Consider the following 15,330-nt stretch of genomic DNA (forward strand, 5'->3'; position numbering starts at 1 on the left):
TTAATGGGATTGTTTGTAACACAAAGGATAAATGCTTGAGGTGATAAACACTTCTGTTTTCCATGACGTGATTATTGTGTGTTGCATGTTTGTATCAAAGTATATCACTTACCCGATATATATGCACACCTACTATGTGCACATGACACTTTAAAAAAAAAAATCTAAAACTTAAGAAGAAAATTTCCAAGTGATTATAATGTGTAGTTAAAAGCCAGGGATCTACAACTGCGGTGTCCAATATGGTAGCCACTAATTATTATTTCATATGTAATTATTTTATATTACTTAATTAAAATTAAATAAATTTAAAATTCCATTCCTGAGTCATACTAGACATATTGTTCAATGGCCATGTATGGCTGGTGAGTACCACATTGGCACCCAGGATTATAGAAGATTTCTATGTATTTATTTATTTTTTCAGCCAGGTTCTTGTTTTGTTGCCCAGGCTAGAATGCAGTGGTAGGAGCACAGCGCACTGCAGCCTTGACCTCCTGGGCCGAACTGATCCTCCTGTCTCAGCCCGCCAAAGTGTTGGGATTACAAGCATGAGCTACTGTGCCTGGCCAGAAAATTTCAATCGTTGCAAAACCTGTATTGGAAAGTGCTAATAAAGAATTGATTTTCAGTCAATGGTCTGTATTCCATCATCATTGGCCTTACATAAATGTTTGTTTAAAATGCAGATAATTAGTATGATCATTAATTTTTCAGAAGTTCAAGATCATTAAAAATGCTCTCATTTACTAATAATAGATTTATTTATTTTGTGTTTTTATTTGTATTTTGAAACAGAGTCTTGCTCTGTTGCCAGGCTGGAGTGCAATGGCACAATCTCGGCTCACTGCAACCTATGCTGCCCAGGTTCAAGGGATTCTTGTGCCTCAGCCTCCCGAGTAACTGGGACCACAGCTCTGCACCACCACTCCTGGCTAATTTTTCGTATTTTTAGCAGAGATGGGGTTTCACCATGTTGGCCAGGCTGGCCTTGAACTCCTGGTCTCAAGTGATCCGCCTCAGCCTCCCAAAGTGCTGGGATTGCAGGCGTGAGACACTGTGCCTGGCCTGATAATGAATTCAAATAACAAATTTAGGCAAACGTTTGGTGCTTTATGTGTTAATGACATCAAATGTTATTAACTCATTTACTAACATTACTTGAGTATTATTTATTGAGCACCTACAATTTGCCAGGCACTATAATGGGTACATAATGAGAAACAAAAGACAAATGGTCTAGGATTTATTTTGGGATAGTATAAAAATTAGAATAATAACAATAAAGATATTTAGATAAATTAGATAGAAAGAAACAAAATTTTTCTAAATTCTATGAAGGAAGAAGTTACAGAGAACAATTGGAAAGTAAAGGGATACAAGAGAAGATTGTTGGGACGGTTAAAATGATAGCATTAAATATAAGATCCAAAGAATAGAAGAGCAAGAGGGGATAATTCAGAACATTGCTTACTCATAAGTAGGTTTCATTTGTGACCATCCATAGAGATTGTGAACATCGTAATGCAAAACTGATGTTCCATCACTAAGAATCTGCTCAGTTTCCATGCACATTGTTCTGAAATGTAATCCATCAGTTCTTTTTGTGAGTTCTGGAAAGAATCAGTGAAAAAATATTAATATGTTATACAGTTCCCTACAATGAAACGTGTAACTCATAATTATGTATTCTTTGGCAAAGACATTAATCAGTGTTTTAAAATAGCTATTTATATTTTAACCATGTGTATACTTTGTATGAGTTAATTATAAACTTAAATGATCTGAAATTGTAACTGAATTACATGAATTAATAAAAACCTGGAAAATAAGTACACTCCTCAATGTCTACTCTTTCTAGTGCATTTAGATGAAAAACACTGATTAGAGTCTTATTAAAAATTAACTTGGTATCATAAAGCCCAGAATTTAAGGGCTAGGCAAATGTTATAACACTGCCTTTCGATTCACTTTTTCTCAGTTTAAGATTTTTTTTCCAGAGTTTTGCCATCACTTTATATGCTAATAGTTTGTGATGTTTTCTGCCTGCATAAGAGAATGATGATGAATATGAAACATCACATTAATCGTCATTTCCTTCTATGTCAAAGGTAAACAGAGAAGTGTTAGTATTCTTTCCTTTATCCTTAGTAAAGAAACACTTAAAAAAAATCCTTTCAAAATAACTTCATTTGTTTATCTTAAAGAGTATTTAACATTTTTGAATTTGGGAAAATTATTAAGCAAACCAAAATAACAAATTCAAACAAATTTAGAATTGTGCTTGAGTAGATAACATATATTTGTAGATTTTTTTTTTTCTCAGAATAGTGTTAAACAATATTGGTAATGGGTCAAGGTGTGGTCCAGTGTGTGGGTGGGTAGTGAAAATTGGGTGTGTAAATCCTATTCCCTACATTCTATATATATCTAACATTATATATGTTTATATTATATACCTATTAATAAATAATAATAACATGATAATATCAAAGGCATACCAACAATATTGTACCTGGGAAATAAGGTGGATAATTTAGTTTCTCATTTCTGCATTGATTAGTAGTTGTTCCATGTACAAAACTTGATGGCTCATTCATATCCTTAAAAAAAGATGACAGAGAAAGGTAAACAAAAAATAAATTGACAACATATATTCTGAAAAGAGCTAGTTCAAAAAGTAAGCAGGTTGGCATATTTGAACAATGTTACATATACTCACTATTCTAAACAAACTAAATTATAAAACATCTCAATTATATTAAAGTAGTTTATCTCGTTCGCTTTTTTCAATCGGTTTCCTTTTGAAAAATAAAATGTTCTATTTTCTCTGTATTATGCATTATACCTATCAAAAGAGTTTATTTTCATATTTTTAAGACCTAGCATTATAATAGTATGTGCCTTATCATCTCCTTCCCCTCCACTCCTGCCCTGAGCCTGATATCAATTGCTTTTACTGCTAAAACTACAAGATATATTAATAGTTTACAAATGCAGATAATTTCAAGAAGTATCACTATTGAGCACATATCTCAGAATCTCAGTAGCCATATATAAAAGAATCATAATCTAAATAAATAAGTAAGCTACCATTTAAAATGGATTGCCTCCACCTGAAAACAGATAATTTTCTCTGGATCCAGATGTCATTCTCAGGAATATACTTAAGAGAATCCCTTATAGTATACCAATTGATACATCTAATAAGCATAGATGTTGCATGAATTTTTTAACAAAATATATGCTTTATAAGATCTTATAGCCACAAAGTTTCTACATAGTGACAGCTGTATAAAGCTTTCTTCAATTTCCAAAATAAGTAAATTAATGCTTTACACTGGAAAAATCAACAAATTAAAAAATTTTACCTCCAGAAATTGAAATATATTACATCAAATTTTCTGTATTAAGCACTTACTTGTAGCAAAGTAAGTTATTTTTATGCTATTTCAAAAATATATTATTAAAAATCTTACTACTAACATTTTAAGGTTACATCAAAAAAGAAACTTTAAAAGACAATGTTACCAAATTTAAGAAATTTTTATTTCTTATACAAAGGACTAATGGTTATTTAAGCCTGAGACTTATTCCTATATTAAATAAAAGTAAAATAAATGTTTACAAGTATTTATTAATATATAGAATAAGAGGGTATTTTGCTTTTTGAATTTTGCAAATTGAAAAAGTCCAGGAAATAGCATCCATACACATACATTTAATTTTTAAAACTGTAGCAGTCCTTTGCATAAGAAAATTCTATGGGGGAAAAAAGTGGACTAGTTTTCAAATAAAATATTTTATTGACATTATTTGAGCCAAGTATGAATTTTGCATAATCACTGTACAATAAATAACTTAAAACGTAGATTGTTCAAAGTTTACTTACAATCCACAGACCATCAAACTTCATCTTTTCATTGTAAAAGTCCACAATTTCTCTGGCCCACCACTCTGCTGTGGAAGTCCTGAAGAAATCTGGAAAAGCTGCATGAGCTCTGGAAGCCTGTAAAACCAACATTTAGACTCACATGTGGAAAGTCTTAAGAGAGATTATATACATATAAATCTAAATGTATCTGGCAGATTCACAAGTCATGTATGACTGATAATGAAGGCAACTGACATCAACCTTAATTACATAAATGTATGTGGTTTCTTCCTCATCACTTTAATAAAGAGGGACATCAGTGTAGAGAATAGAGCCGTCTTGGGATCCTATGTGTAAAGGATCAGTTCAGAACCCAAAAAAGCATATTTTTAGTGCTTCCTAGAGTAATGGGGAAGCTTTTTTCACTATTACTGTAGAGCCCATACTTCAGGTTTACCTTTATGGAGCACAATGAAAGAGCAAAGGGCCATAGTCAAGCCTGTTTTTACACAGCTTTCTCACTTCCCAGAACCATCTCACCACCCTAATCAACTGCTTCTTTTTCATCTTTCACTTCTAATCCTTTTCATCCCAGTAGAGAAGAGGTGTTTTATTCCAGTCCCTACTAAGAATATTCCCTACTTTCCAGTTGAAACATGTAAGTTCCAGTGTCAGAGTAACTGTGCCTTAGCGAAAGATTGACCTGCAGCTAAGTTAATTGGATATGTCTCAAAAACATGACATGACAACCTGGATGCTTTTTTGGCACATGTTAAGATTCTGTTGTAATTGCCTTAACAGTCTTCTCCATGAACAGGATATCGGAGGACATAAAGAAAATGCAGAGAGTGGGGAATATAGAGATTTACAAAATATGTATGATGGATTTTTTTTTTTTTTTTTAAAGATAGAGTTTTGCTCTTGTTGCCCAAGCTAAAGTTCAATGGCATGACCTCAGCTCACTGCAACCTCTGTCTCCCATGCTCAAGCAATTCTCCTACCTCAGCCTCCAGAGTAGCTGGGATTACAGATGCCCCCCACCACACCCGTCTAATATTTTGTATTTTTAGTAAAGACGGGATTTCACCATGTTGGTCAGGCTGGTCTCAAACTCCTGACCTCAGGTGATCCACACGCCTCAGCCTCCCAAAGTGCTGGGATTACAGGCATGAGCCACTGTGCCTGGCTTCTGATTAATATTTTTAAGAGTAGAAAGGGACTTACTTTTATCATCTTATCCGTTAATTACATTTTACTCATAAGGACAGAAGGCTTGGTGGGATTATATTGAATATTTTCTATGCAAGAATCTCCCTTATGATAATTAACAACAAATGGTAGCACCAGATCTTGTTTATTAATTTTCACTTTTCTGCTCTTTACATAATTCATTTTTTTTTTTTTTTTTTAGTTTAACTTATTCTATTAGGTGGCTGCTTCTATCCCTTAAATAAAAGCATTGATTATACCCAGAAAATCAATCAGGTACATGTAATCCAACACTCTTGATACCTTTTGTGAAAGAGAATCTGAAAAGATTCTGCATAAGCCATTCTACATAAATTGACACTGTCCTCTTATACCTATATAAAAATTCATGCTTTTCTCTCTAGTGGTACACAATATTACTCAAGAATAGTGGGCAGAACTCAAGTTGAAATAACACTTTTTCCTCAATGACAAAGTTCAGTAGGTTCAATTATTTGACTCTGTTTTAGAAGTAGTTTGGGGTAAGTTTTAAGCTCCCAATTTTTTTACACTTACCTAAACTTGTATGATGTAATGATTATAAATTCATCTGGCTAACAGAAGGACCACCAACTCTTAGTTTTGTTGACATTTTTCTATTTATTTTGTATTTTTCTTTTAATTTTTACTCCTCTAATCCTTATTCTCTTCCCTCTGCTAACTTTAAGTTTATTCTTTTTCTACTTCATTGAGAGGTAATTTATTTATTAGAGATTTTTATTATTTTTAATGTGGGTGTTTCTTGTTATACACTTCCCTCTTAGTACTGCTTTTGCTGCATCCCAGAAGTTTTGCTATGTTGTATTTTTATTTTTGTTTGTCTGATGAAATTTTCTAATTCTCTTTTGATCTTTTCTTTGTTCCACTGGATGTTCAAAAGTGGGTTGTTTAATTTCCACGTATTTGTGAATTTACTTATTTCCTCTCTTTTTCTGATTTCTAGTTTAATTTCACTGTGACTGGAAAAGATAAATAGTATGTTTTCTATCTTCTTACAATTTTTTTTTGTTTGTTTGTTTTTGTTTTTGTTTTGAGGCGGAGTCTCGCTCTGTCGCCCGGACTGGAGTGCAGTGGCCGGATCTCAGCTCACTGCAAGCTCCGCCTCCCGGGTTCCCACCATTCTCCTGCCTCAGCCTCCCGAGTAGCTGGGACTACAGGCGCCCGCCACCTCACCCGGCTAGTTTTTGTATTTTTAGTAGAGACGGGGTTTCACCGTGTTAGCCAGGATGGTCTCGATCTCCTGACCTCGTGATCCGCCCGTCTCGGCCTCCCAAAGTGCTGGGATTACAGGCTTGAGCCACCGCTCCTGGCCTCTTCTTACAATTTTTTAGGCTTATGACTTAACCTGTGATCGCTCTTAGAAAATGTTCTATGGGCACTTGAGAAGAATGTATATATGGCCGCTTTTGAGTGGAAAGTTCTATGTATGTCTGTTAAGTCCATTTGGCCTACAGTGTTGTTAAAGACTGCTGTTTCATTGTTGATTTGCTCTCTGGTTGTTCTATTTATTATTGAAAGTGTGGTAACAAAGTCTTCAAACATTATTGCATTGCTATTTCTCATTTCAGTTCTGTTAATGTTTGCTTTAAATATTTAAGTGCTTTAATGTTGGGTGCATATATTTATAATCATTGTATCTTCCTAATGAATTGACCCTTTTATCATTATATAATGACCTCTTTTGTCTTTTATGACAGTCATTGACTTAAAATTTATTTTCTCTGATATAACTATAACCACTCCTGTTCCCTTTTGGTTATCATTTGCATTTAATATCTTATTTATTCCTTTTGCTTTCAAGAATGAATGTTTAGGATATTATACTGAATAAAATAAACAGAAAGACAAATGTTGTATGATTCAACTTACATGAAGTATCTAAAACAGTTAAACTCATAAAACATAGGGTAGAATGGTAGTTACCCAGGACTGTAAGTGGAGGGAAATAAGGGCTTGCTAAGAAACAGGCACAAAATCTCAATTATGCAAGGCAAATAAATTCTAGAGATCTGCAGCACAACATTGCCCCTATAGTTTACAATGATTTATTATATGCATAAACATTTATTAAGATGGTAGGTCTCATGTTAAGTGTTATTACTTTAATAACTTTTTTTTTTTTTTTTTTGGTTGCCCAGGCTGGAGTATAGTGGCATGATCTAGGCTCATGGCAAGCTCCACCTCCTGGGTTAACACCATTTTCCTGCCTCAGTTTCCCTAGTAGCTGGGACTACAGGCTCCTGCCACCACACCTGGTTAATTTTTTTTTTTTTTTTGTATTTTTAGTAGAGATGGGGTTTCACCATGTTAGCCAGGATGGTCTTAATCTCCTGATCTCGTGATCCACCCACCTTGGCCTCCCAAAGTGCTGGGATTATAGGCATGAGTCACCATGCCAGGGCATAATTTTTAAAATAAAAGAATGAATGCTTGGATTAAATAAAGCAAAATATAAAATTGCTTACTAGGCTGACTGATATTTTGTTATTTAGGAAAATTAGGTAAATTTGATCTAAATATGGTGTGATATAGATAAAATGGCCATCTATTTTTAAAGAAAAGCATTCAAATTGAGTTATTGATTAAAATAACGAAGTCTAAGTTTTGAATTTATTTTCATTATATAATTAGTCAATGTAAAACTTACATTAACAGCTTCATCTTCACTTAGAGTTTTATCTATTGTTATATTGGGCAAATCTGGCCAAACCTACGAGAGACAAGACATGGAAAAGCAGATCAAAACATAGCATGATATGATTCCTATGCAAATGAAGTGTAATGGAGTATTAGAGGCATATTATTAACTCAAAGTCTTCAGATCTGTAATCCCTTCAAATATCATTATTATTGGCATACATATCATTTGCAAACTAATCCCATTTTCCGTGTTAGTCTACTCTTTAATATGGCAAATATAAAATAGAATTGTCAACCTTTATGGTAGTTAGTGATTTTGAAAATAATACATATAACCAAAATGTTCTGGTCAAAAAAGAATATGAAAAATATATGCTAAATTTAATTTAATATAGTATATTAGAACTATATCTACAATTACTCCAGGGTTAAAAACTAAAAGCAGTATTTTTTTTGTTTGAAAGGAAGAAAAGATCTGATTGAATAATGTCATGCTGAGTCAAACATCCCATGGATTTTCAGAATTAGTACTAAATTCTCCGCTCCCTTCATCCCACCACTATTCTCAGCCTAACCTCATTGCCTACCAACATTTTTTCTTCCTTCTCCTCCAACCAGAAACACACAAAACAGAGCTCAAATTCAGTTTGCCAAAAGCTCTGGAAATTTGAATCTATATTGTAGAAGTTAGAAAGTCCTATATAAAAATATAAATAATCCATCAAAAAGAAATTATTTACAAGAGATTAGCTACTGGCAGAGAATAGTGCTCTAAAGGAAGGGGAGAAAGGGTAGAAATCTGACAAAATGTGTAGAAATATAGAATGAGGAGAAAGTAGGGAGTTAAAAAAAAAAAACCTTCTGGACTAATATGTCTCTCAAGTAGCTGGGGCTACAGGCATGCACCACTATGCCTAGCTAATTTTTAATTTTTTTGTAGAGACAAGGTCTCCCTGTGTTGCCCAGGCTGATCTCGAACTCCTGGGCTCAAGAGATCCTCCTACCTCAGCCACTCAAACTGCAAGCATTACATGCATGTGCCACTGTGCCCAGCCCTGTCTATATTCTTCACTCAGCTTTCTCTAATGTTAGCATGTTATGCAACAATGTGAACTTATCAAAACCAGGAAATTAATGTTGATACAGTACAGCCAACATTTATTGAACATGTTTGCATTTCACAGATTTAATCACTAATGTCTTAATATCAGTCCAAGATTCAAAAAGCCTCTCACATTTCATTTAACTGTGTCTCTCATCATAGATATTTTGAGGATTTTATCATTGTTGTTCATTCTAGTTATTACTATGAGATTTTTTCTTGATTGCTTTATATAAAAGCCAAATCAAAATATTTTTATAATATATTAATGTATCAGGTCTGAATATAATTGCTTATATAAAATACAGTGAATTATACTTCATGATCTAAGTTTTAACTATAAGTATAGCTGTCAAAACATGTTGTTGCTAGTATTAACAATATGTTTTTAAGAGAAGTGAACATTTAAATATCTTACAGTACAGAATAATGAGTAGCCATCTTACTAATGGTAGTTTTATAATACATTACAAGTGGTACCAAGAAATATAATAAAATACATCTTAAAAATTAAACAAATCATATTTGGACATGTGATTTATATGAATTCTTTCTTTGTGTCTAATAATTTGGATTGAACCAAAGACTACACATTATTAGTTATTAAATCATTACATTTCTGTATAGCTCTCATGAACGTTTTTAACTTTTACTAATTAAATGGAAACTTTCATTGAAATATAATATTTATATTTATTCCATTTCAAGATATCGATTTAGTACCTTTGCCCAACAAATATCATTGGTGTATGGCCATTTGACAAAGACATCATTCTGCTGTCCTCTTTCAAATGCAGAGTAAGTCCTTGATTCATTTCCTGAAATTGCTGGATCCTAAAATTAAAATGAAATATAAACAAACTACACATGAAAAAAAGCATAACTACTTGGACAGTGGTTATGAAGCATAAGTTTTCATTACTATGTTATCATAATAATGTGCTCTCACATGAAATGACAAATGATATAAACATCAGTGTTCTAGCTAGATTGCCCTCCAAATTTCTTAGAAGGAAATTCTAAGGACTCTCAGAAATGCATTAGCTATCATTTCAAGCAAGATTAGTAGAGGTTTTCTTTTTTATTTCTATGGTGAGCTATCTGGCTACCTAGCTTACTTCCTATAAGTTAGTGATAAAAATTATCCTCACTGAATCACCAATCTGAAGGCAAATTTTTAAATATGAAAAACATCAGAAGCAATACCAGAGAATGACCTAATAATTATATAAAAATAGAAACTCTACCATTACATTTTGATAACTCCCATAAATAGAGACCAATTTGTAGCTTGGATGATAACTAGAAAACAGCTTGCCTTTAACTCAGTTTTGGATTTAAACCTCTAGGGATATACCTAAATAAAAAGGTAGCTGATCACAACCCATGCAAATAAAATGAAGTGCTAAAGGAAAAGAGTTTTATATTTGGGAGTATTATCCAAAGTTACATACTTTCTATTTTTGAAACACCTTCCCCCTCCTCATTTTAGGAGAATTAATAGAAACAAGAAATAAGACCCAGATAAACTCCAAGTACTGACCAGGATAATAATGTATCTCATTCCTTCTCCTCTTATTTTGTCAACAAACTGAGGAAGGTCCTGGAATGCTTCACCAATTGTAAAGTCTAGCTGCCTTTCCATGTAGTCAATGTCTGTGTACTGAACATCCTGAAATACACAAAAAATCATCACAGTATGGCAAAAAATACAAAAAGTAAGTGTATCATATTTTATTATACTTATAAAAGTAACAGCAATATGAAAGTTTGAGTTCCTCCTCACTAGATCCTAAAAAGAATTAAGTGGTTTAGTGTTCAACGAATAAAAGTAGCATGTAAAGATATGGGGTATTCTAAGAATAACTTTATATAAATGTTCTGTTTTGTCGACAGTTCATTTAGTAATTTTGATTTAGAGGTAAAAACTGTTCTAAATTGATATGTATTATGTAATTTTTAAAGGAAACAGAAAGACACTGGGCAATAGTATTTATGATGCTATGAAGTTAGGTTAAATGACAAATAGGAATTTTGTACAGTATATACAGAAAGAAGTGTTGCTGTTTCTGGGAACTATACAGCAAATGTTGGATAATTTCAAATAATTCTAATATTGGAAAAGGAGTATTACCAATTACATCAATTACTATGATCTGGTTCTTGTAATATCCATCAAAGTCATTTTTAGGATAACAGTCCTGCTTATATAAACAAGAATTACTGTAAGATAGGTAATTGCAAGTATGTTTAAACCAACAAATATTTGAATTATATCATGGAATATTCAATTTAAGCCTAAATACAAAATTTGTTAATTATTTTCTATTATTTGACATTATCTCAATTTCTTCTTTGAGGTCTCATAGAAAGTATGGTCAATAATATATACCTCCTTTTAAATAATAAATTTCCACTTGTGTGTTTCTATATGGTCAACATACATAATTAATTTCCCATACTAGTTATTCAGGAACCTTATATTGGACCCTACTATAAATACCAATGTCTTACAATGAGGTTTTTCTGATTGTTCTTAGAATAAACTCTTATATATCAAGTGTTCTATATTTTAATGTTTAGGTGTTACCAGCAGCATCCCGAGGTTCCTTAATTTTGCTAAATAATGAGGAAATTTAGAGATTGATCATTTGTGGATACTTTGGAATATTTAGCTTCCTGAATATTGAGTGAATCTGTATTATATATTACAACTATTATCTCTTCCAGGGCACAAAAAATATTAGTTCCACATCCAACTTGTTCTCCGGTTGATGATACAGATGTCTTATCTTGTTGACGATACACATTTCTGTGAACTCTAATATGAAGAGAACATAGTGACTGCCTGTGCAACCCAGAGTTTGTGAGAGGAAATCAAGTGCACAGTGACTTGTTTAGCACAACACAGCATGATAGAATTAGGGAGAGAAAAGGAAAAGGAATGGTATTTCTTGCTCTCTTTTATCTGTCTGACAAAGACACTGTATATAAATCTCATATCCAATACATAAGGTGCTAATAAAAAAATGAAGCATGCCTAATTAGTTTAAGGTATAATGCTTTTTTTTTTTTTTTTTTTTTTTTTTTTGAGACGGAGTCTCACTGTTTCGCCCAGGCTGGAGTGCAGTGGCGCGATCTCGGCTCACTGCAAGGTCCGCCTCCCGGGTTCCCGCCATTCTCCCGCCTCACCCTCCGAGTAGCTGGGACGACAGGCGCCCGCCACCGCGCCCGGCTATTTTTTTGTATTTTTTAGTAGAGACGGGGTTTCACCGTGTTAGCCAGGAGGGTCTCGATCTCCTGACCTCGTGATCCACCCGCCTCGGCCTCCCAAAGTGCTGGGATTACAGGCTTGAGCCACCGCGCCCGGCCGGTATAATGCTTAAATTAATTTTAAAGTATACATGTTTAATTATTTCATTCTACTTTTACATATTACATATTTAACATTGTTTTAAAATTAATATACATACATAGGGGATTTTCGCAGCCACCATAGCGTCATATAATTCCCGAATCTCTGAAGTATTTGCATATCCATAACGACATAATTGGAAACCCAAAGCCCAATAAGGTGGCATGACTGGATGGCCAATTACCTTTAAAAAAAAATTCATGTGTGAACTAAGAGGATTATTTGATGCTATAAACATTTTTAATTTTGTTTAAAGAAATATGCAATCATACTTCATGGTATTGCTTTGTTGAAACTTCTGGAGTTGGGCCCAAAAACATATAAAAATCCAAGATTCCTCCAACTGTGCGGTAAGTTAGAGCAGGAGTTGGCTGGAATGTAACATCTGGAAATCCAAAATAAGATTCCATTTTTATCTACATATATTAGTTTATAAAAAAGTCACATAAAATAAGAGATATTCAACAAATGATTGTTTTACCCATTGCATTGCTGTTGAGTAAGAGAACACCGTGAGCATTGCCCTCCTCTTCCAGAGCCATGTAATAAGGATGAAATCCATAGGAATTAAGTTTGTACTGAAATATAAAAATTAAGCACAACATATTTTAAGTAACAATAGCGTGTGAATTTAATCAATGTTATTTTACAATTTATTATATAATCAAGCCGTGGTATTTAAATTCCTCTTTTTCCAAACCTTAAACCATGCTTCAGTTAAAATAAATGTGTCTCCCTAGAAAATAATTGTTTAATTGTTCCTGCTTTAGAGTAGTTTACAAATATTTTATATATTTCTATTAATTTCTATTAATATACAATATGTAACAACCACAAATGCTTCCATGTTATCCGATGTAGAATACTATTGCCATTAGAGTAGTTTGATTTCTTTCCAAAGGTTATATGTTTAACTTATCTATAAATTGGTATTTTTCCATAGTAAAATTTCCTAGAAATGATAAAAGTGATGAATACAATTAAACTGTCCAGAAAATATCTTGTTTATATATTTTATATTTATAGAACATTTACATTTTTATATTTATAAAATATTTAATTCATTGTTTCATACTGTAATCATAGTCAGACATTATTAGATTATATACTTTTGATTCTTAATATAATATATAAAATTACCATTGAAAGTGATTTTGTAGTAATTTATTTTCAGTAATATACAAAATTACTAGTGAAAGTAATTTTAGACATCAATAATCAAAAGTATATTAATCTAATAATATCTGTACAAATGTTGAAGGGATTTTAAGAAATCAGTTTTGGTAAAACGTATTCTTTCAAGATGGTGTTAATAGAAAACAGCCTTTAATAACCTAACTTTGGAGTATTATGATACAAATGCAAGCTGTTTGAGCATCTAACAATAAAAAATGTTTACAATAGGATGCAAACTTATAGTATGCTGCTGAGTATATCCTTTTAAGTACACATCACATGTGAAAAATACAAATAGAATAATTTTTGTTAAAATATATTTTTATGATATGTTTGGAATATTATAGATAATATTTGTTGTACAGTACATTAAATATTCATAAAATGTGTTGTATTAACAAGACAAATCTTTGGAAAAAGTGTCATGAGTACATAAAAACACATTGTAAAGATATAATTAGCAGTTTGGCCACATAAAATTACACAACTGCAACTGTGGTTTATAAAGGGTAAAAAGATCAAATCAGTATCTGAGAAGTAAAAAACAATCAAGGAAACCGTTAGGCAGATATTTTCTATACTGGATTAAAGGTAAACTTGACAGGGAATACAGAATCAGTATATCCTTTCTATGCATTTGAAACAGTTGAGGTATTGAGTCAAAGCCTGGCTTCTCACGGTAGTCAAGCAAATTGTTATCCATCCTCTCCTCTGCTTCCACCTGTAATTTCTGGTGACTTTTTGGGTTTGTTTCTCACAGAATTGCTATAGCTGCTCTGGAGATCTCTCACTAATGCCTTTGTCATTACTTCGATCCTAAAGCACAGGCCTATAAAGAAGTGGCTTGGATTCTACTCATGGTCTTAGTTGCCGCATGGAGTGGTCACATGTTGGTACCTACACCAGGGGGTTGGTCTCTTGTGAACATTCCCCAAGTATGCCAGTTCAGATCTCGCTTAAATGCTGTATGTTCCACTTCCCCAAAACCATATATATATTCTGATGGCAGGCGAGTCGATATTTGAATGAACTGGTCATTAAAAGCAAATCCAGGCAGTGAAGAATCCCAACTGAAAACAAAAGAAAATAAAGCTATGTCTGTCAAAATATATGCAAAATAGTATCACAAATGATAATGGCAATTCTTTCTTAGATTATCAAAAAATCAATATTTTTTCTATTTTCCTAATTATACCCAGGTACCAAATGGAAATAGATAACTATTCTAATACATTTTTTCTTTTAGCTAAGTTAAGGAATATGTAAAATATGTTTCCTATACTTATAGGGGAATCATAAATAATGTGATTATACATGTCTTTCTTTAGACAAGTATTCCTTTTAAAAATAAAATTAATATGAAATCATAAATGACTCAGTAATGTGTGACCTAGAAATTAAAAGTTCTCAATTTTCCTGCTCCCTTGAGTTAATCACAATACACGTTTTTCTATGTGTAGAATAAAAATAAATTAATATTTTTATAATTAATTTTAAGTTTAATGGATATTTAAATGTTGAACTCTTGCCAGTTACTACTCCCAATTGTATTTTTCTTCCTTTATTTTATGTTCATAAAAATAGCTGTGTATGAAGTAATGTGTTTCAAGAAACATATTATTCAAATCATTTGCAAGAACATAAAGGAGGATGGAAAGTAACATTAGCAAGGAGAGGAAATGTAAGTATTACAAGTAATCTGGGCATATTTTAACTTTTTATATTTATTATTTTGGAAAACTAATTGAGAATAATGCTTGCCGAATGACAATAAATAATGCCCTTGCACCAGGATATTTTTATAAAATGACTTAGCTTCACATGTTTTGGAACAAAAATATTGTCATAACAACAAAATTATTAAAATGATCCAGA

General features: G+C 32.5%; 1 protein-coding gene across 2 annotated transcripts in view; it reads right to left on the minus strand.

Moving 5' to 3' along the window:
• The window catches only part of SI (sucrase-isomaltase), a 112,437-nt gene that overhangs the window by 34,506 nt on the left and 62,601 nt on the right, over positions 1-15,330 (minus strand). For both annotated transcript variants that reach the window (XM_033211613.1, XM_033211614.1), the window contains exons 28-37: positions 14,357-14,525; positions 12,761-12,857; positions 12,552-12,664; positions 12,338-12,463; positions 10,408-10,536; positions 9,588-9,698; positions 7,770-7,832; positions 3,893-4,009; positions 2,516-2,603; positions 1,475-1,613 (exon numbers count right to left, since the gene is read on the minus strand). In XM_033211613.1, coding sequence (XP_033067504.1) covers positions 1,475-1,613; positions 2,516-2,603; positions 3,893-4,009; positions 7,770-7,832; positions 9,588-9,698; positions 10,408-10,536; positions 12,338-12,463; positions 12,552-12,664; positions 12,761-12,857; positions 14,357-14,525 — 1,152 coding nt within the window. The remainder of the gene's footprint in view (positions 1-1,474; positions 1,614-2,515; positions 2,604-3,892; positions 4,010-7,769; positions 7,833-9,587; positions 9,699-10,407; positions 10,537-12,337; positions 12,464-12,551; positions 12,665-12,760; positions 12,858-14,356; positions 14,526-15,330) is intronic.

The sequence above is a fragment of the Trachypithecus francoisi genome, unplaced genomic scaffold (assembly GCF_009764315.1).
Source record: "Trachypithecus francoisi isolate TF-2019V2 unplaced genomic scaffold, Tfra_2.0 Lachesis_group0, whole genome shotgun sequence".
Lineage (NCBI taxonomy): Eukaryota > Metazoa > Chordata > Mammalia > Primates > Cercopithecidae > Trachypithecus > Trachypithecus francoisi.